The sequence below is a fragment of the Pseudorasbora parva genome, chromosome 14 (genome assembly GCF_024679245.1).
Source record: "Pseudorasbora parva isolate DD20220531a chromosome 14, ASM2467924v1, whole genome shotgun sequence".
In the NCBI taxonomy this organism is placed as follows: Eukaryota; Metazoa; Chordata; class Actinopteri; order Cypriniformes; family Gobionidae; genus Pseudorasbora; species Pseudorasbora parva.
In genome coordinates, this window is record NC_090185.1 from 32667918 (window position 1) to 32692669 (window position 24752).

Sequence of the window (24752 nt, forward strand, 5' to 3'; positions counted from 1 at the left end):
CGAACCAAATTTCTGTCATATAAATGAGTGTCCTGTCATTCTAAAATTCACTCTCAGCATTCACAACATCCCACCAGTCCTTGTTTCAGACTCTAATCCACAGACGACTGGTTTGAAGCGTAGGGAGGGGCATTTTTAACGTGTGATAAATATAAGCAGCACGGCACAATGGTTTCTCTCCAAATTATGATCAGAAAGGGATAAATATTAAGTATGCTGTTTAAAACGAACAAAGAACCAATGTAGGAGAATAGTTATTATGCGCAAACAACAAGAAACGTTGCCTAGATTTGTGCAGTGTGTGTGTGTATGTCAAAAAAATAAATTCCGACTTGAAGCTTGTGACATATAGACACACACATCACCCTGATCACTTTGTTTAACGTTCATATAAACACTACATTCAGATTCATCCATTGGAATGAATTAAGTCCGATTGAAACAGAAGTTGTGCATAACATAGTCACTGATATTCCTGAATTATCATTGGTCAATGGGTGTCTACTTCAAAGAACAGTTGAAAAGCAGTGGGTAAAATCCATTTAACTTTTGATCACAACCACTTTCACAACCCCTTTGTTACTCAATTAAAGTCCCAATCAAAGGATTAGTTCACTTCAGAATGAAAACTTCCTGAAAACTTTACTCACGCTAATCTAAACCAAGATGTTCATGTCTTTCTTTAGTCGAAAAGAAATTAGGCTTCTATACATTCCAGGATTTTTCTCCGTATAATGGACTTCAGTGGCAACCAGCGGGTTGAAGGTCCAAATCAATGCAGTTTCGAAGGGCTTCAAATGGCTTTACACGATCCCAGCCGAGAAATAGGGTCTTATCTAGAGACACCAACGGTCATTTTCAAAAACAAAAGACATTTTTTATAAAACTTTTTTAACCACAAATGCTCGACTTCTGTGTTCTATTTTTTCAGGACATATGACGTCATCATGTCGGAAAGGTCATGCCCATGACGTAGGTGGGAGTACCAACCCAGTGCCAAAAATCACCATCTCCAACTTCAAAATCGTCCGACATTGTTTTACCTTCATTTTTGTAAAGGGTCTTGATTTTGTCTTTGCATATTTTTTTTTTTACACTGGGTTGGTCTAATATTTAAGCAAAACACCCAAGTTGAGCATTTTTGGTTAAAAAGTACACACTTTTTTATTATTATGAAAATGACCAATTGTGACCAGTCACGGAAAGTAGGGACACAAGTGGGCATTTTGATTTCTATTCTATATACATATTCTGAAAGTGTTGTCTCCAAGCTTTCCAACGATGTGGAAATCTGATAATATCTGGAGAAGTTGTGGCCATTTGAATGTAGGCATTTAGAAAAGTTAAAATAATAATAGGTAGGTATGGGAAGGTCTCTGTACGTGTTTTTAGAATGAACACAAAAACGACAAACTTTGGTGTTTATGGAAACTCACCTCATAAGAAACAGAAAAGTATTATTGCAGATCTCGTTGCCTTCAATTAAATAAGTCATTCGGGCACACTTTCTGTTCGCCGGGGTCTTCTTTGGGGATGTACTGTGCATCTGTTTGACGGGGATAAAGACAGAGAAATGGGTAAAATCCGTAACCGTGGCTATAGTGTAGGGGTAAGACCATAGACTGTAAAAAAATATGGACATGTCCGTGACGTCACCCATAGGATTCTGATAAGCCGTTCTAAAGCTTAAAGTAGAGACAAGCTGGGCGTTGCCATCTTGCGAACGCGCCATCGCGTGTCACTCCCGGATAAGGTGACACAATGACTATAGACGGCAGATAAATGGCTATCCACCTGTCAATCAAAGTAACCACACCCTTAATTATGGAGAACTTTAAGGCTTTATATAATGTAAACGAATGCGTTTACGTTATATAATTTCACCCCCCCTCACAGTTGTCATGAAGGTCAAAATTAGCCGTATAGGCCAAAACCACAATTTGTACCAGGCTGTAAACATGTTTTTTTCTGCTGTAAAGTTGGGAATTTTAACATGGGGCTCAATGAGATTCTGCTCCCTTCTGGAGCCTGTCCCTAGTGGCCAGTCGATAAATTGCAGTTTACATTACTTCCGTATTGGCTTCAAGAGAGATTGCGGGAGGTTGCCGCTTCGGTAAGACGCATGTCATCAAGTTTTGACGCAAATCGATCAGAGGTTCGAATCCGCCTTTTGCCACACTCTCTCTACTCCCTTTTCCCATCACATGTCAGATTGGAAATGCATTTATTTTTTAAGAAGAATTGAGAAAATATTAGAAAAGTGGAAATAAAGCATCTAACATGTGTCTATTAATAAGTGTTTCTCGTTTAGAGAGTGTGGCAAAAGGCGGATTCAAACCTCTGATCAATTTGCGTCAAAACTTGATGACATGCGTCTTACCGAAGCATCTCCGTGATTTCAACTAACAGATTCTGCAAAAAAACAGAAATCACATATTTTGAAAAACAAACGCTTCTTTCTCATTTTGCTCGAAAGTAGAGCTGCATCCCTGGTTTCTGTGACGGGTCACAATTGTTTTGCTAGATAAGATGCTAGATATTCCATGGCTGGGATCGTGTAGAGCTTCTGAAGCCCATTGAAGCCTTTTGAAACTTTTGAAATTTTAGCCTTTTGAAATTTTAATTCTAAAGTGAATGAATCACTTAAACTCAATGGTTTTTATAGCATTCTTGCAGGGTAAATTCTAGTTTGTAGGCGCCCAAACACCTACTTTTTCAAACATTTCCCATAACTTTAGCGCATGGTTTGGTTTTATCATTAGCAGTCTCAAATGCATTATATGTGTATATATCTACTAGAGATTCGCTGCTAAAACAGACTCAGCAGTCATGAGGATTCTTTTCCAAACGCAAAAGCTTTGTTGACATTTGAAGTCTCTGTTCTGAATACCCTACTGAAATATCAATGTCAGTCGTTGAAATACTCGTTAATTGACTAGGGACCCTTTTAGTGGTAGAGGATCCTGATGGATTGTGAACTGGATTCAATCCATCTTTCAGAAAACGCAGAGGAGGCGAGGTTCTTGCTGTTGGGGTGTGGGGGAGGCTGTCAACCTGAGCTTTTATTCCAGTTAAAGCTCAAGGATTGATACAGGTCTCTCGACAGCCAACTTAAAACAATCATAATCGCGTTATACAGCAGAGGATCATAAATCTGTTTTTCATTGGGGTAAATGGATTGCCTTGTTTGTGCGTTCGTGGAAGTAAAGAGAGTGAGAGCACTGGAGGTTGGATGACCCCACTCTGTGTACTGAAATCTATTTGTGCCAAGATCCCAAAATACGTGGCAGCCATGGAGAAAAGCTAAGCAGAAACAGAAATGTCTTTTTAAACTAGATCTCATGTATGAAATCCTTTGTAGAGGCCCAGAGAAGTGTGGGGTATCACATTTACATCTTCCATTTATTTCGTGCAACAGATCTGGGCAAATGGAATTACCTGAATCTCATTGGGTCAGATTGAGAGCAGTCGTTAAAATACTGCCAGAAGGTTGATGAACTGTACTAAAATGAGTCAATGGGTGGCAGATTAGTTGAGTAGGTTTTATCTGACTGGATTGTTCCGTTTGATATCAGTCAACATGATTGGATGTTTTTGGGTCGCTAATTTCCGGGCTGCCATTTCACCATCTTTGTTAACTGTAGACCCGCTATTGTCCGGCTATGAGTAACCCACTTCTAGCCAAAATAACCTTGAATTTGGATATATGTCATTTTTGCTAAAATAACGTGTATTATGTATGAAATTCCACTATGTAAGCAAAGTCAACAGTGATTCATGTTCATGTTCTAGACTAGATGACTAGTCTATTCTTGGGCTATGGTCGTCTATAAAATTTTTCACTGACAGGCGAAACTTTACCTTGTTTTAGCCTAGACGTCAGGTCTGTGTTTGGATGGCTATTAGACATCTTTTAAACACAAAATTGCTTGCTGGGTTTGCTTCTAAACCAATAATGACCTTGTCTGAATTTTTCCACAGTGAACTGCATAGTGAAAAGTTGTTAGAAAAGTTGCCATTGTCTTTTAATAGGGTTATTAAAAGACAATGGCAGCATAATAATACAAGCATCCTGAGACATTAAATTTGACAGTAACTTCTTAAAATGTATTGTTGAAGGCAGATAAATTGGTTACAAATGTGATAACTTTAGCTGAATTTGGAGATGCCGCCTCCTGTAGAGTGTTAGGTTTCTAAACTTTTTCCCTCCTAGAACTTCACTACTAGACTAATTGATTGTTGGGCGACTGGATGAATAACCAACCATTCAAAACATCCTTAGAGAGTACACCAATGCTCCTTAACTAAATTCAGCACTAGGTCCACCAGCTAGACCAGGATCAAACGAGCACTAACCAGCTTGGACAAGTGTAGGAATCCATACTTGTCTAGCTAGCATGGGATGCTAGTTTCCCTACCAAGGTCAACCAACCCCTCAGAAAGTCCCTGCTCATGAGGTAGTAATTTTTGAAAGTTCAGGAACTTTCGGGGGTGGGACTTGGGTGTGGAACATGCTGATTGGCTGAGTTCATACAGCATATTGATTGGTTTATTCCAAACAGCATTTTATTTAAACTACCATTTTTAAAAGTCTGTTGCGGTGTGTGCAGTAAGAGTTGATGGAATAAAGTTCCTGAGACAGATTGTTCCTGGTAATTTAGGTGAAAACGTGGCTTATGCTGTTCCAGCAGCTAGAGAGCCCCCAAACCGGCTCTAAGCGACATAGGGAAGTGATCTGCAGCTGGTCAATGAAATTCTTCTCCAAGAATCTTGCCATTGAGACTAGCAGGAAAGGAGTCAGAGCTATCAGTCCCTAGAGCCAGGAACAGTCAGGGGGAAAAGGCTACATCCAGTACAAAAGCCCAAGTGAGAATAACAGGAGAGTTTTTACATGAGAGTATCCAAATCCCATCTGGTTTTACCAATAACACACTGTGGAATGAAATTCTGACAGATACTTCATGCTATGTACATATGGGTATCCAGGGGCACATTCTTGTGAAAACTCCAGACAAACCTTCTTCGTTTCCAAGAGCACGTCAAACTCAAAGTCCTGAGATGTTTCGGTGATGGAGGGCGCTGGAGACAGCACGCACAGCCGGCGCTGCATGTCGGTATGACAGACGCACGGATCTGTTTGCTGCATGTCTCCCTGAGGGCAGATGAGGGTGTCGTTATCAACCATCATACACAAACTTGGAGGGAAAGCCTTGCGGTTTGGGACATGTGCTTAGATGATGCTCAGTGATTGTTCCACTTCTTTGACTATCTGTGTCTTTGATTATCTACAGTACTGTAATTCTAACATCATTTGAAGGCAGCATAACACCATTCTCACTGACAGTGATTTGTAGCAGGCAACCTGAAGTCATTTATTTTGGTGACACAAAAATAAAGTTGAGCTGAGTTGAGAACATTATTTACAAATGCGAAGGCTGCTAGTGTGACTGTCCCTTAAAGGCTAATTCACACTGCATGAACAGACATGTTTGTCTGGTTGTGTTGGATCAGTGTGTTACCCTGTCGGCGTTTGATGCTGTTGAATTTTTGGAGTGAATTTCAGGGAATTTCAAGTATTAAGACATTCCGTAGTGCAATATCAGGAAATACTATATGAATTATTATTTTTTTTAATGATCCAAACCTCAGTAGGTTGGAATCGTTGTGTGCACAGTATGTACTTATTTAATGATCATTTACTCACACTATGGTATGTATGACATACGTCTACTGTACTTTTGCCTAGTCAAATTACTAGTTTGTCATAAGTGGATGGAAGAAATAAATATTTGCCTTTCTTGTTTGTTTGTTTTTTCTCCACAGAAGCATAAAGTAGACCTCTTTTACAAGCTCCGTCACGTGATGAACGAGTTGATTGATCTGAGGCGACAACTGCTTTCAGGTCACCTGACGCAGGATCAAGTCCGTGAGGTCAAACGCCATATCACTGTACGACTGGACTGGGGCAATGAGTGAGTTACTTTCTTTTACCTTCAAGAAAATGCCCTGCACAAATTCACCAGAAAAAACAGCAAGATGCCTTAAAGGTGTTGCTAGTAATGTTAGTCATATTGTTAACTTCCATAGGTCTAAATCGTATGTATAAACCAGCAAATATGTCTTTGAGATGTTGTTAACAATTTTAGCTATCATGTTTATTTCCGCCATTGCTCTACCTCTTTAACTCTTTAGAACCTTAAGCTAAAAAGGGGCGTTTTGACATATTTTGTTTTTTTTGACTGTAGAATTATAACAGAATGTGCTATCCTCAAGTGCAAGGTGTTATTTTTTTCCAGAAGACAACTGGTTTCAATAAATTACAGTTATTGACCCTCACTGTATGTGGTAAGTTTGAAAATAGAATTTAAATGGGCAAAAACGGCAAAAACGGGAATACATTTGACTGCTTTTTATTGAGAAAAAAATCAGAAACCCACTGAACGAAAGAATCTAACACTTTAAACTTGAAGAATAAACTATAATACATATGGACTGCAAATGGTAAATGGTAAATGGACTGCATTTATATAGCGCTTTTATCCAAAGCGCTTTACATTTTTGCCTCACATTCACCCATTCATACACCGACGGCGATGTCAGCCATGCAAGGCGCCATCCAGCTCATCGGGAGCATGCTGGGGTTAGGTGTCTTGCTCATGGACACTTCGACACTTGGTCAGGTGGAACCGGGGATCGAACCACCAACCTTTCGGTTTGTAGACAATCTACATGAACCACTGAGCCACTGCCGCCCCTACATATAAACAAGTCTTTTTGTGACACTGGGTTGCAGAGTTTTCACTCAGGAGCCTTTTTCTTTACCCCACGGCCCCTCTGAGGTGGTGTTGTGGAGGGCCCGTTTGCTTTTGTACAAGCCACACTGGGAAAAAAACAAAACAAGCTTGTATTACAAACTCACAATATATTTATAAATGTAGTTTCCATTATAAAATAATACATTGGTTAAAGCAAAATTGTAAAAAAAAAACAAAATAAACACTTAAAGTTATAAATACAACCAAATAACAAAGAAGTAATAATACAAAATAATTACTTACACACATGCCAACACACACATGTACACATCACACACATGTAAACACATGAACGGATACACATGCATGTAAACACATGAACACAGGCAAACACATGAATGCCATGCATGCAAACACATGAACACATGAAAGACATGCATGCAAACACATTTGAACACACGCAAACACATGAATGTAGTGCATGTAAACACATGAATGACACATGCAACGCATACGCGCGTGTACACACACACAAACACAAACACACTATGATGCATGAAACAGTGGTATTTTTAACTAAAACATTGAATCTATGCCTATTTCACTGACATTTCTCACAGTTTCAGCATAGAAAAGACAAGCTTCACTTACCAATCCATGTCTAGATCAAGGATAACAACAAATGCCTCCTCAACATCTGAATATGCAGTCTCTGGGTCTGAAGAGTCCCTCTCAGTCGCCTTCCAAGTGTAAAAGATCAACTCAATAGCCTCCTATCTTGTATACACTGTCTTTGCCATGTTTTTGTCCTTTTTTAATTGTGTTTTGGGATCTAAAAATCCTCTAAAACTCTGCCGCGCTCCGTATCTCCGTTCTATTCGCCCCTTCCCGTCCCCCCCGAAAGCCACAGTGATTTGCTGATGATGGAAAACATGACATTACCGTAATAAGCCGTATATACAGCTTTGTTGGCTGTGTCGTCGACGACACGTTCGGTTTTAAAGGGTTATGAGCCAGCAAAGGTACCTTTAAGGTGTTGTTTGCATTGTTAGCCATAATGCTAACTTCCACCATTGGCCTAACTCTTGCAGAAGAACCAGCAAAAATACCTTTAAGGTGTTGATAGCATCGGTAACCATCCTGCTAACGTCCGCAATTGGTCTAACTCTTGTGGAAGAACCAGCAAAGATGCCTTTAAGCTGTTGTTAGCTATTTTAGTTAGGCTATAATGCTAACTTCCATCATTGGTCTAACTCTTGCAAAACCAGCAGCTGCCTTCAATATGTTGCTATTATTGTCAGCTATCATGTTAGCTTCCACCATTGGTCTAAATCTTGCAGAAGAACCAGCAAATGTGCATTTAATGTGTTGTTACCATTATCAGCCATCATGCTAACTTCCACCATTGGTCTAACTCTTGCGGAAGAACCAGCAAAGCTGCCTTCAATGTGTTGTTAGCATCATTAGCCATGTTTTTAGCATCGTTAGCTATAAAGTTTCGTTCCACAATTGGTCTAGCTCTTGCAGAAGAACCTTCAAAGGGCCTTTAATGTGTTGTTAGCATTGTTAGCCATAATGCTAACTTCCATCATAGGTCTAAATCATGTGGAAGAACCAGCAAAGATTCCTTTATGGTGTTGTTAGCAATGTCTATTTTGGAGACGGATCTTACGAAAATGCGTATAAATAGTACGAGTTTGCAATCTCGTGGAATGTATACGCCAAAATGAGTTTTGGCCTGCGTATGGTACGCGGTTTTTCGCGTGCATATGATACGCACTTTATGGCGTATTATACATACGAACCCCTCACCCCACCACCCTAACCTACCCAAGCGCGTGTCATATGCACGCCATAAAGTGCGTATCATATGCACACGAAAAACCGTGTACCATACGCACGCCAAAACTCATTTTGGCGTATACATTCCACGAGATTGCAAACTCGTACTATTTATACGCATGACCATGAGATCGTGTTGCTATTTTGCTAACTTCCACCGTTGCTCTAACTCTTGTGGAAGAACCAGCAAAGATACCTATAACCTCTTGTGCGTCATGGAGGTTTGCCAGCACTTTTAATGTGTTAGAGACCAAGGCCTCCTGAGCATGAAGTCAACAGAGCTGAAACACTAGAGATAGACCGCTGCGCCCTTCTCGTCACCCTAAACCGACTTGGCCCAACTCAGCGAAGAATTAAGGATAACAGGAACATATGTGATTCCCTGCCTGGTTAATGTCAATTACATTCAGATTTCAAATGCAAACAATAAGGCCAAACAAACCAACACAACATGAGGAGTTTTTTAGAGTAAATTGACTTTTCACTGGAATGAAAGGTAATCATGTCTATCCTTCAGAAACCCCCTCATTTCTAACCTACACAACTGTGCAATTCTTCAGTTTTTGAGTTTTGAGTGTCAGTATTTACAGTTCTTGCATCATCATTTCATCTTTTTTAGAGATTTACAAAATGTCCAATATCCATTTGCTGCAAACTGAACTTCCAGTCAGCTATGAATGATATTTACAAAAAAGAAATGATAAAAAAAATAGGCCTATATAATTAATATAAATAAATAAATAATGAAAGACACCATATGTAAGATTTTATTTTGTAGAAAACATGGAAACAACTGACACTTTAATATATTATGTGTTTTATTAGACAACTGTTTGGATACATTCATCGACAACATTTTTTCATATTGCTCAACACAGTTAGCCTTTTTTCTTGATTTACCGCGAGTACAATGTTTTACCATGTCTAATGTTGCTCTAGCTTACTGCAGTGTGAACAAGTGTCTCATAGTAGTCGTTGAGCGTACACACAGAGTAGCGTTATAACATTACTAACATTACACAACTTTAAACACACTCAAATAATGCCTCTAATATGATAAAACAGCCCTGCGTTACCCCACATATGCATGAGTGGAAGAACGAAAGCGCTCGTCTGAGGCATAATAAAAGCTCCAGTGCTCTCGAGCCGTGAGTCGCGCTCGTCTCTTGTTAGCAATCGCTACGGCGACCTCGTTCAGCCCCACCCTTATTCATACTACAGTAACGTTAATAAACCTTTAATATATTAGCTCATCCATGATTTCTGCCCGAGTCCTGTCAAATTCTTTAGCACCGGCTGTAGAGGTAAAGACAACAACTCCTATGATTCCACGAAATCAAGGCGTCATCAAGCTACGACTTTGCTTTAAATAAGCGACCTCTTCCGGCGAAAAAGTTCATCATATAAAATGTACTATAACACATACTGACATTTTTTTTTTATTTGTATGAATGAGTTTGTTCTTCTGAATTATTCCAAACGTTTAACCAGTAGAATATGGTTTTCATTGTTTTATTATAAAAGGAGAAGTAAATATGTTGCTTTGTTCAGCAATTGTTTAGTGTAGAAACACTTAGCAGACCTCCAAGACAAGAGTCATGGGGTTCACCTCTAATAGCGATGAATGAAAGCCGAGTAATCCACACCAGTAATCTTTTAGAGGCCATATGATCCAAGTTTTGTAGTGTATCAGCTGCTGTGTCAGGCCCATGTTGACCACTCATCCCTTTTCTTCAAGGTCACCTGAAGATTCACTTCCGTGATGAGGCACTTTGTGGTTCTGGGCTTTCAGCAGTACATCACTGCCAAGTCTTCAGATCAGCAAACTATGTTATCGAGTAAAAGGGATAAAATGGATTTGAGACGCGTGCACTTACTGATGCATTCTATAAATGCTTGAAAAAAGCTCGAGTTGAAGAGCATCTCAAGTGTTTTTCAAACAATCCAATAATGTTTTCATTATGCCTTTCTTATTTTATCAAATTTCTCTTAAAGTGATTTTGTATTTTTTGGCACAGTGTCACTGTTACTATTATATCATATAATATATGTTAAAGTATTTAGTGTAGAACTGCAAGAGAGTTAATTCAACCTCAGAACAAGACATTTATATATTGAGCAATGTCTTGACGTAGCAAATTAGAGGCATTCACACTGCAGTTGTGGAGTATATCAAGCTTGTCATTGCTAAAAACACTTAATTGTCACATAATACGTTTATTACTGTCTGTGTATACAAAGTCATCAACAAATGGATTTATTTATACAAGCCAGTGATGCAAGATATCTCTCTGGAGAGCTAATTTGCATTGAGATATTCAGAAAAAAATATGCAAATTTATACCCCTGGCTAGGCAGGGGTGTCGGGCGATGCTAATGCTAAATCTTTGATTGAGAGCACTACAACCAGAGCAAAATCAAACCGAGCCACCAAGCAATGCCCTAGAAACCACCTATAAATGAGCTGTTAAACACACAGAAAACTTCAACAGTGGAGCTAATCACTTTAGCATTAGCATTACTAGCATTGTTTACTTCTGTTTGACCATTTTCCGTCTTAATTAATGAATTAAAACACTTAAAGGGGGGGGTGAAATGCTGTTTCATGCATACTGATCTTTTTACACTGTTAAAGACTTGGAATCCCATACTAAACATGGACAAAGTTTCAAAAGTTAAGGTAGACGTTTGATGGGAGTATTTCTTTGTCAAAAATACTACTTCCGGTTAGTCATAAGTTTCGGCAAGTTTTTTGCGATCATGCGTCCCCTTTGACGTTAATGGGGGCGGAATTTCCTTGTATGTGCCTTACGGACAATTCTACCGGAAGAGCGTGAGAGAGAGAGAGGGAGAGAGCGAAAGTAACAGGCTACGCCCATCAAAGCGCTGGCTCGTAGGATGCTGCACAGGTGATGTGCACAATTACAATGTCACCAAAAAAGTGCGTTTTTGGTTGCCAGACCAAGACAGTCCTGCACAGATTCCCCAAAACCCCGCGTTAAGGCAACAGTGGATGGAATTTGCTTTTCCGGATCAGCAACTGAGTTGCGCGAATGTTTATATCTGTTCGCTGCATTTCGGTGCCGACTGTTTCATAAACAAGGCTCAGCTCGACGCCGGATTTTCCCGATCGCCTAATGCTGAATGATGGAGCAGTCCCAACGTTAGAACCGCAGGCGGTGAGTGAGACTGCTTCAAATGTCTGTGTTTTTGCCTATGCTCCTCAAGTAGCCCAAACATGATCACGTATAGCTAGTTGATCAATGGAGCATGCGATGTGTAGTGCGTGTACATTTGTTCAGCTGGCCACTTTATGTGTAACTTTATGTTTGTGTATTGTAAAAGCACTCCAAACAACAATACACAAAGAGTGGGGAAATATGTTGAACTAAATAAGCGCGCTTCTTCATTCAAATGCGCTACTATTCCGTGTCTTTCTATGTAAACACTAACTTAACCTGCCGTGCAAAACCAGTCCGCTTACTAACGTTACAATTGTCTACACAAACCACGCGTAAACACACAAACACACGTGCACAACTGCACTTCCCACATGTACACCTTCAAAGACAAAAATACGACGATATAATTCAAGTATAAATATGTAAATAACACAAGCCGCTAAGCATATTATATAGTTAGTGTATAACTTGTACCACATACAGACGTCCTGCTCTAGTCGTTTTTGCTGCTGCTCCTGTTCAACTGCAGCCTCTGGGTCTGATTCCGGATCATAGATGTATGGCTGTAACTGATTAAAAGCCATATTTTTATTTTGAATAAAGTTTTTTTCCTGCTGTTAGGGATGACGCACTCGACTCAACACAATAGCAGCAGCGCGCACACGTCATTATTTAGCTCCGCTCACACGATACGCCCCCACCCGCTCGGCTTTTTTCGGAAAGACTCGGAACAGCGCATCTTTCTTATATAATTATTAAAAAAAATAAAGACTTTTCGGAGATATGCAGGATGCAATGCTACTCTATAGGTACTCAAGATTGACATGACACTGACTGAAACTGAGTGTTTCACCCCCCCTTTAACAAACACCCAGAACATCCAAACAAATAAGTTTAATAATAAAAATGTGTATTTCAACAAACTTCTGATGTGACTTTTCATCTTCAACATGTTCTAAGCGCCGGGTCTGAAGCACATGGCAAACTAGCAAAAAGCAAGATGTCGCTTTGCGCTGCACGTGTTTAGCTGCTAACTTACGTAATGCTAGTCTGTGATTTAGGCTGCTCAGGGTATTCATGAAGTTTTATTTACGTCTAGGAAGTCTGGGAGAGGCAGTGTTTATGTTATATTAGGATACGGTATGCCATGTCATCACTTTAGTTGAGTTATGAAGGCAACACCTGTTTCTATAGATCGACAATATGACAGCTGCACATAGCGCTAGCGGCTTTCTGTGCATCTTAACCACATGATCCTCCCAATATTAACAGCTCCATTGGACAAACCAGGAAAGTAGAGTGGAAAACTTGCCTAGAAATGTTCTTATGTTATGTTTGCCAATCTAGCGGCCATCACACCGCCGCGTTAGATATGAGTGTAGCAATACAGCAACTAATGAATAAAAAAAGATACTGTATGGCTAAATGCCCGTCACAACAGGTGGAACGCAACAGCTTGACAGATTTTCTGGTGTTTTATTATCCGCAATAGTATCTATTCTAAGTATTTCAGTCTCAAGTAATCTCTGTCCTGTTCTTTTCCTGTGTTCAACAGACACTTAGGCTTAGATCTTGTACCCAGGAAGGAGTTCGAAATGGTCGATTCGGATCAGATCAGCGTTTCAGATCTCTACAAAATGGTAAGTACACTGAATGCATTCAGATGTGTGTCTGATGTGTGCATTCTCATCCCTAAAGCAGTCACTATAAAAAGAAAATCACTATAATGGATGTTAGAGCAACATTTAGTAGATGTTTTTGCAACGTTTTTAAAATTTAAAATGAATGAAAATTGGGTTTTTTAATTCAAAGACTGCTCGTTTATCAGATGTGTTTGCACAAATATGACGCTTTCCAGACGATGCTTTGAGATTTTATGTAAAACATAATGCTTAGTGTTATGAAACCGTTTTCTGATTCCTGCTCTGTATTGTGGTTTGTATGTCTCTAGTGTTTTTGATGCTTTGAATTGCTGCAAGTTGTGCTAAATGAGTGTATTAATTTCTGAGTCATCTGTATAGACGAGCGCAGGAATTAATGTTTTAATGTATTCCTGCAACTGTTTTGCATACGTGCATAATGAAGCATAATGTGCAGATGTTGCCAAGTTCACACCTGTAGAATGAACTGAACAGTTAGAAAGCAGAAATGTTTTAAACACTGCATTAGAGGGCAAATTCCCAAGATGACTCATCAGAATGAATCATTTGCATATTTTATTTCCCAGAAAGTCTGATAGCACATTTTAGCTTAATGGAACAGTTACACTTTGGCGTTTAATAAGAAACAATATTGGTTATAAAAAAACATGCTTTTTTCCTCTTTTGATTATACTTTTTACCCTCAATAATTCACTATATTCTCTAGACTTCCCGACAACAATAACACTTTATTGGAAACTGTTTTGACAGTACCATCTGGTTGTATCTGCAGCTTGTGGGAAAATAACATTTATTTTATTTCACACATGTGCCAGATATTTTTCCTTGATGCCAAATTGTACAATATAAACCAACCAGGCATAACATTATGACAACCTTCCTAATATTGTGTTGGTCCCCATTTTGCTGCAAATATAATGCTGTGCATTATCCTGCTGAAAGAGCCACAGCCAACAGGAAATACCGTTTCCATGAAAGGGTGCACATGGTCTGCATCAATGCTTAGGTAGGTGAAAAGTGTCAAAGTAACATCCACATGGATGGCAGGACCCAAGGTTTCCCAGCAGAACATTGCCCAAAGCATCACACTGCCTCTGCAGGCTTGCCTTCTTCCCATAGTGTATCCTGGTGCCATGTGTTCCCCAGGTAAGTGACGCAGACGCACCTGGACATCCATGTGATGTAAAAGAAACGTGATTCATCAGACCAGGCCACCTTCTCAATTGCTCCGTGGTCCAGTTCTGATGCTCACATGCCCACTTTTGGTGCTTTTGGCAGTGGATGGGGTCAGCATGGGCACACTGACTGGTCTGCAGCTTTTCAGCCCCTTATACAACAAACTACCATCTTTCTATCAGAACCAGCATTAACTTCTTGAGCAATTTAAGCTTCAGTAGCTCGTCTGTTTGATCGGACCACACGGACCAGCCTTCACTCCCCACGTGAATCAATGAGCCTTGGCCGCCCATGACCCTGTCACCGGTTCACCGCTGTTCCTTCCTTGGAGCACTTTTGATAGATACTGACCACTGCAGACCGGGAACACCCCACAAGAGCTGCAGTTTTGGAGATGCTCTGACCCAGTCGTCTAGCCATCACAATCTGGCCCTTGTCAAACTCACTCAAATCATTACGCTTGCTTATTTGTCCTGCTTCTAACACATCAAGTTTGAGGACAAAATGTCCACTTGCTGCCTAATATATCCCACCCACTAACAAGTGCTGTGATGAAGAGATAATCAGTGTTATTCACTTAACCTGTTAAGTCATAATGTTATGCCTGATCAGTGTATATAATTAATGCCTATAATATAATTTAATAATTAATGCCTAAATTAAGATTAAAGATACAATAATTTATCAGCATTTTATTTCTAGTAAAGCTGTGAGAAGTATTGTTATATATATATATATATATATATATATATATATATATATATATATATATATATATATATATATATAATTTTAAATGTCTATATTATGTATTTAATCTTCATACTATTTAATAATTTGTCATTTTATAGCATGTCAAATGTCATACGGTTACTTCCATTTGTAAGTAAAATAGGTTAGATCAGTGCTTTGAAATGAATTGTTTTAAATAAGACTGTTGATATGAATCAAATTCCAGATACCCATCAGCATTTTTGCCACTAGGTATAAATCAGAGATGCTATTATAATATTCGTTGTCTTATATAAAATATTATTTATGAAACTTCTAAAAGCACATTCAAATAATGTGATATTCAGGGTGTTTTTTAATTTTATTTCGGCAACATAATAATATCCCTGTTGCATTTTTCATTTTTTGTTACAAGTTAAAAACTTGAAGAAAGATTGAAAGAGGTTGGAGGTATAGTCAAGAGAACGGAGAACTATTCAAAGTGCCTGACTAAGAGGTTTAGCTAACTTTCTGGGACGAATTCAGAGGAAAAGCAAGCACCCCGGGTAGAGTAGCTGAATCTCGACTTGATTTTTAAGTGCACTAGCCAAATGTTGAGGTCACAGAGAGATTTGTATAGCTCGATATGTGGGAGGCGGAGGAGTTTCACACAAATACCCAAAATAAAGAAAGAGGAGAAGAAAGAAACAAGCTTCTGAGGAGAACATAGAGACATAGATGTGAGAAGACTTTTACTTGCCCTCAGGCTACAGAGAGCACTGTAGCTGCAGAGACTCAAGACCTTTAGTTCCCTTAGAAGATAATGCCGAATTTTCTCCAGGGGAGCAAAAAGATAGATTCAATCAAAGAGCCGAGCTTTTCTCGTCCTGAAATACACGTGCTCTGTTCACAAAATTTACTCTATCTAATCGGTTTTCCGTTTACTTTCAATATTATAGTTAGTTGTTTTTTTTTGCTTTACACTGTCAAGAAAATAGTTATATATATATATATATATATAATAAATGTTAAATGATTTACACAGTTTTTATTTATATAATGATATAAGTTAGCCTGACGTGGTCATACTCAATTCTAGTCAGAATATGAGTATGAAATCGCTCCATTGGGCTGTGATTATGAGGCGTGTTTCAACCGAACCAGGAAAGACATCAATTGGACAGACCTACAACCAATCAGAGCAACGAAGCAACGCATTGTCAAATGTCAACAGAGTTCAACTGCACTGTGTTGCCAAGTCCGCATTTTTTTCCCCCGCGGGTTGTTTCCTATGTCCGCGGGTTGAAGCGACTATTATGTGATATATAGACCCATGAGTGCGAATATTAGCAGACAATCTTGCCAAAATAACACTAATTTTACCCCCAAACACCATTTTTCCCCCGGAGAACCCCCCGAGAAGCTATTGCTTAGGGCTAGTAGTTGGCGGGTTTTGTTGTAAAAACTTGGCAACCCTGTCTGCACGTGCGCTGAAATCAGGCTGGAATAAACGATCTTTGCCGGTGTTGTAAAAAAATAGAATAATTTAATGATACACAGAGTACTTACCCAACATGATCATCATTTCTGAGAGAAATAGTGAAGGTGAATGCAGATACAAACAAGCTCTCCGTTTAGGATTCGAGTAAATATAATCCAAGCCCCTTTGATGACGTGATGATTACGTTACTGTTTATCATCTGTCCGTCATCGTCTAAAGCCCGCCCTGATGATTTCATTGGTCCGAACAGTTTTCCTAAAAAATGTGTGGGCATGGCATCCAGACTAGATATAAGTTAGTCAGAGACTAAATTCTCTCACAGAAATGTGTTGTAACATGGCTGTAAAGTCTGCCATGCTCACAGTGCCGCAAGGCGCTGTTTTAGATTAATGAGTCCCGCCAGGCATGCGTTTAGCCTCCCTGATGGTGAAAGTGAGAACAGAAGGAAAGATATTTGTTTTCAGACATTTCTCAATTGGGTCTGAAATCCTCCACTGGGTTTGAAAATGAAGCTCTACTTCACTCCCTTTTTGTCACTATCACTGAGAGAATGTGCATGCAGTTTTGAGGATCCCTTTTGCTGGTTCTTATTGTGAAGGTAATTATTAGTGGTGTTTACTAAGGAAAGCATCAGTTGCAATGCTCTAGCAATGGAAGTTTCTTTCCGCCAGAGAATAAAAAATAAAAAAAAGGTAATTGAGATCTTTTTATCTCACAATACTGACTTTTGTCCTCAGAATTGCTAGATAATAAAGTCGTGAATTGCATGTTATATTTAGAATTGCGATCAAAAAGTCGCAAATTGAGAGTTATAAAGTCAGAATTGCCAGATATAAAGTCAGAACTGCGAGTTATAGTTGGAATTGCAAGATTAGTGGGTCATAATTGCGAGTTATAGTTGGAATTGCAAGATTAATGGGTCATAATTGCGAGTTTATAAAGTCAGAATTTACAATTTGTACTGTGTCCCAACTTTTTTAAATCAGGTTTGTAGAACACCCTAGCAACAGGACAACAGAATGTTTAGCAACACCTTAGCTACACCCTAACAACCACATAGCAATGTCACTCCACCCAGAACAACATAGCACTTTGACTTTTTAACAAGAAGGCAGAATCTAATATCCTTGCGCTAACATGTTTTGCATGCCTCCATTCCCGCCATGCATTTGCCGGTGGGGGTTTATGCTGAATGCTGGGTAATTTATTCTAAATGCAGTCAAAAGCACTGGAGAGAAAGATGCAAGCTAAGAAATACAGACTCATAAGTCACCCAGGCTCCCGGGGAAGATGTGGGAACTTTTCACCATGTGACTGTCTTCTGCTTGGGTTTGTGCTGATGATGCCTCTGTGAATATGATTAATTTGATTAAAGATGTATATATTGCTCTGTACATCTCTACAGTCTTGTGGGAAAATATTCAAACGCTTAAGCAAGTTTCTTATTTACTCAATTGCAGATCAAACATGACATTTTGTTTCCTTTAATTCTTCAATCTCAGAACTATGGAAGCTTGTTTCCGTCACTGGATAAAAATATTTAAAAGATAATTGCGACTTTTTATCTTGCAATTCGGACTTTATATCTCTCAATTCTGACTTTATATCCCTCAATTCTGACTTTATATCTCTCAATTCTGACTTTATATCTCTCAATTCTGACTTTATATCTCTCAATTCTGACTTTATATCTCACAATTTAGAGAGAAAACTCAGAATATTGAGATAAATAATCACAATTACCCTTTTTTATGTTTTATTCAGTGGCAGAAACAAGCTTCCATAAAAAGCACTCCTAAATAATATTTTAATGGGATATTGTTTTATGTTTGAAGATTACTTTAGAGGTGTCAGTGCAAACAAATATATAGTATATATTGTATATTGTGCACATTATGTTTCAGTTTCAATTACATTCATTATTAGAGACAGTTTTTTTTTTTTTTTTAAGGATGTTAGTTCCTTTTATGCAGGCACAGCCAAAATATCTAACTGCAGCCCGCATGCCTTGTACAGTATGTACACCTTGACTGGATCTATGTTTCTTTTTCTCTCGGTTGACAGCACCTATCCAGCAGACACAGTGTCCAGCAAAGCACATCGCAGGTATGTTTGTCATCCTCAGCACCATCTGAGGGCTTGTCAGAAATGCTTAGGGTCATTAACATGTGCAGAACTTTTTGTAGGTCATGCTTCACCATGGGCTAAAATGTGACATGAAATGTTTTGTTGAGCTAAAATCCTTGATTTGGTCATGCTAAAAGACCTTTTACAGTTATAAAGCACTAGTTCAAATATAGGCCAGTAAATGTTTGCCACACTTGGCTATCTAAGCACTTTTTTTTGTTTGGTTAATTTAGTTGTTTCTGTTATATCTCTGTAATGATACATGTCATGTTGTGGTATATTGTTACACGCTATGGTATGGAGTTACAGTATATTTTTATGCATTATGTTATGCAATGTGTTAAATCATGCTGTGGTATATTGCTTTATGTTATGTTGTTACGTTACGTTACGTTACGTTACGTTACGTTACGTTACATTACACTACGCTGTTATGTTATGTTACATCACGTTAGGTTATGTTATGTTGTTACATTACGTTACGTTATGTTATGTTTTATGTTATATTATGTTACGCTATGTTACGCTATGTTATGTTGTTTTGTTACATTACATTACGTTACGTTACATTACGTTGTTATGTTATGTTATGTTGTTATGTTATGTTATGTTATGTTATGTTATGTTATGTTATGTTATGTTATGTTATGTTACGTTACGTTACGTTACGTTACGTTACGTTACGTTACGTTACATTACATTACATTACGTTGTTATGTTACGTTGTTATGTTGTTATGTTATGTTATGTTACGTTACGTTACGTTACATTACGCTATGTTATGTTGCATTACATTCGATATACTATAACATACAACACAACATATAGCATACCATATAACATAACATATACCATAACATATAATATAACATACAACATTCCATATACTACAACATACAACATTCCATATACTATAACATACAACATTCCATATACTATAACATACAACATTCCATATACTACAACATACAACATTCCATATACTACAACATACAACATTCCATATACTATAACATACAACATTCCATATACTATAACATACAACATTCCATATACTACAACATACAACATTCCATATACTACAACATACAACATTCCATATACTACAACATACAACATTCCATATACTATAACATACAACATTCCATATACTATAACATACAACATAACATATAGCATAACATATACCATAACATAATATAACATACAACATTCCATATACTATAACATACAACATAACATATAGCATAACATACTACATAACATATAGCATAACATATAACATAACATATACCATAACATATAATATAACATACAACATTCCATATACTATAACATACAACATTCCATTTAATATAACATACAACATTCCATATACTATAACATACAACATTCCATATACTATAACATACAACATTCCATATACTACAACATACAACATTCCATATAATATAACATACAACATTCCATATACTATAACATACAACATTCCATATACTATAACATACAACATTCCATATACTACAACATACAACATTCCATATAATATAACATACAACATTCCATATACTATAACATACAACATAACATATAGCATAACATATAACATAACATATACCATAACATATAATATAACATACAACATTCCATATAACATACTACATAACATATATCATAACATATAATATAACATATATCATAACATATAATATAACATATACCATAACATATAATATAACATACAACATTCCATATACTACAACATACAACATTCCATATAATATAACATACAACATTCCATATACTATAACATACAACATAACATATAGCATAACATATAATATAACATATACCATAACATATAATATAACATACAACATTCCATATACTATAACATACAACATTCCATATAATATAACATACAACATTCCATATACTATAACATACAACATAACATATAGCATAACATATAATATAACATATACCATAACATATAATATAACATACAACATTCCATATACTATAACATACAACATTCCATATACTATAACATACAACATAACATATAGCATAACATATAACATAACATATACCATAACATATAATATAACATACAACATTCCATATACTATAACATACAACATTCCATTTAATATAACATACAACATTCCATATACTATAACATACAACATTCCATATACTATAACATACAACATTCCATATACTACAACATACAACATTCCATATAATATAACATACAACATTCCATATACTATAACATACAACATAACATATAGCATAACATATAACATTACATATACCATAACATATAATATAACATACAACATTCCATATAACATACTACATAACATATATCATAACATATAATATAACATATATCATAACATATAATATAACATATACCATAACATATAATATAACATACAACATTCCATATACTACAACATACAACATTCCATATAATATAACATACAACATTCCATATACTATAACATACAACATTCCATATACTACAACATACAACATTCCATATACTACAACATACAACATTCCATATACTATAACATACAACATTCCATATACTACAACATACAACATTCCATATAATATAACATACAACATTCCATATACTATAACATACAACATAACATATAGCATAACATATAATATAACATATACCATAACATATAATATAACATACAACATTCCATATACTATAACATACAACATTCCATATAATATAACATACAACATTCCATATAATATAACATACAACATTCCATATACTATAACATACAACATAACATATAGCATAACATATAACATAACATATACCATAACATATAATATAACATACAACATTCCATATACTATAACATACTACATAACATATATCATAACATATAATATAACATATACCATAACATATAATATAACATACAACATTCCATATACTATAACATACAACATTCCATATACTATAACATACAACATAACATATAGCATAACATATAACATAACATATACCATAACATATAATATAACATAACATACAACATAACATATAACATAACATACTACATAACGTATGTTATGCTATAATTATGCTACAACGTAACTTAACTAAAAAATAACATACAACATAATATATAACTCAACATATAGCAATATACCATAAGGTGACATATGTCTGGTAACATGACACAATAACATAAAATAATCACAATATATCATAAACTGGATTTGCCTTTACATATATTACCAAAACCCATGCCAATAGCATAACATGACATTACATTACATAACAGTCTAACATATACTTACAACAAACATCATGACAAAATGTAAAGCTGTAGTTCACGCTGTGCTTTCAGGATGGCGGAAGACAAAGACACGGGGATTCGTGTCGAATGCCTGTGCCGCACCACCTCTTCGTCAACCTAAAGAGCTTCACGTACAACACCATCGGCGAGGACACAGACATCTTCTTCTCTCTGTATGACCTTAGAGAAGGCAAGCAAATCAGGTAGGACATATGCCATTTACAAGTTTGCTTATCCATTCAACGGTCACATTCTTCCACCACTCAAACTTTTTACAATGAAGAGGCTTTCATCTGCAATTATTCACAAGGAACAGCGAAAAACAGTACACGAGGTTCCATAAGCAATAAAGTAAGCCATCTTTTTTTCAGTATCAAGGTCTAAGAAATAAAAGCGTGCCCAAACACCGCCTACATAGGTCACTTTTTTGTACACACTCATTCAAAATGGCACTCAGAACTTTCTTTCTGTGAAAGCGCATGAAGATGAGATAAGGACAAGAGGCCTTGATGAAGTATTCATGTAGAAGATCTCTTCACGTCAGCTGTGCTTTGAGACAACTCAAGTTGAAGCATTTTTAAGGTAGAGGGCATGCTAACTAACTCTCACAATAAATTAGTTTTTATTAGGGGTGCGACGAGTCTCTTATATCACGAGACACGAGAACGGGTTCACGAGAACGAGAACAAACAAGATTTTTACGTAGGATTTTTAAGAAATCCACAATGATGAAATACATGACTAGAAATTAAAAATTGTCTGCAGGTGCATTTGAAATGTTTTAACTAATCATCTTCATTTTTTACTTTCCTAATATGAATTATCATATACAGTAAAAGACAGCAGTACTCTATTCATTCCTGTATGATTGTCTTTTCAGACCTAAGAACTGCACATGAGCTTCATTTGACCGCCTAACTGAACTCCTTCCCACAAATTGATCATAGATATTAAGTGCAAACAATAACCCTAATCAAATTACTCAATATTCAAAGTGCAAATAGAGACCATTTTTTTCTTCAAGCATACAGATATACAGAGCTAAGAGATGGTTACAACTAGCCTGACAAGCCAGACCCACATCAAGATGTTTGGTCCTGAAACTCACCATTGACAGCTCAGTCCGAGGGGCGGATAAACGGTTTTCTTTCAAACTCCCTCTGCACGCGATAGGATAGCGCTTCACCAACCAGAGCTACATGAAGCAGAGCTTGTTGATAGATTAAACATTTGCTGTATCCGGTCAGCAAAACTCCGAACACATCTTCCCTTTTTAAGAATGACTTCAGTGCCGTTCTTTGTTCTTTTCTCAGAGAAAAGCTTAACTCCAAGTCTTCCAGAGTCGCAGTCAAAGCTGATTCGAAAGACCGCCGTTCGCCAGTTTCTGTGTTTACTAGAAGCACGCAAACGCAACTTGGCCGTCATTATGTTAAGCCCCGCCCACCGACTGTATACACAATGTGATTGGCCTGACCAGAGTTTGGATTTTACAGCTCAGAAGGTTATTGAGAGTTGCTAGACGACACTTACGGCAAATTTGATTTGCCGCCGCTAGGGTGCGTCTAGATTTCTAGGCTAGGTTACATGTTACACTTTATCGTAGTCGTAGTTACAGTGTAATTATGTATTTGAGTAATATGAATTAACTACATGTACTTACTATAGGGTTACGGTAGGATTAGGGTTTGGTTGAGGGTTAGTTACATGTTATTATGCAAAATGTACTGTTCTATGATAAGTATATGTAACAAATGTAACGAGGACTGTTTAAAAAAAAAGTGGTCAATATCGTATTGGTATCGTATCGATATTGTAACAGCCCTAGTTTGTGTTTTAAACACAATAGTGCGTTAACTTTTTAAGGTCATTCTCGTTCGTCACAAAATGTGCAAGAAACAACGTGACTTAACTTTGCAGAAAGGCCCGTTTCTCCATTGAGTCATGCAGCTTTTTGAGGCGAGGGCTCCTTTAACTTTTCTGACAAGCGAGCGAAACGTAAGGAACTTGATAAAGGTTGACCAAAAAAAGTGCTTTCAGAAACAGGAAGATGAGTTGATTTCCAGTGGATGAGCTGGAAACACCCTCGAGGGAAGTCCACTTTTAGTGACTGTAATAAACTCAACCGAGACTCAGTGAAGAAGAGATTCTATCTTCTATTATATAACAGAAGTTTGTTTTGTTTTTCCTCCGCAGTTCGTGGTGTTAACCTTAAGAGAAATAAAGCCACTGAACTAATCCTCCAACGGGAGTGTTTAAAAATGAATTCATACGCATCATTAATTCAGTTAGAGAAGCGTTTGTAGGCCACTAAGAAACGATCGTTTAAATGTTTCTGTTTGAAGCAGGCAGCAGCGGTTCAATAAGGTCACGCTTTACTCTTTTATTCTTTAGAATGCCGAAAGAAACACCAACAGGAACGTTAATTCGGATGGTCGGAGCCCCACAGTAATACT

At 37.2% G+C, this 24752-nt stretch overlaps 1 protein-coding gene across 11 annotated transcripts in view; it reads left to right on the forward strand.

Annotated features, from left to right (window-relative positions):
- dock3 (dedicator of cytokinesis 3) overlaps positions 1-24752 on the forward strand; it is a 304695-nt gene that overhangs the window by 177563 nt on the left and 102380 nt on the right. For all 11 annotated transcript variants that reach the window (XR_010897931.1, XM_067416279.1, XM_067416269.1 and 8 more), the window contains 4 exons: positions 5824-5972; positions 13335-13419; positions 18893-18934; positions 22351-22502. Coding sequence is in view for 10 of the 11 variants with exons in the window: in XM_067416279.1 (XP_067272380.1) it covers positions 5824-5972; positions 13335-13419; positions 18893-18934; positions 22351-22502 (428 nt within the window). In the remaining variant the exon portion in view is untranslated. The remainder of the gene's footprint in view (positions 1-5823; positions 5973-13334; positions 13420-18892; positions 18935-22350; positions 22503-24752) is intronic.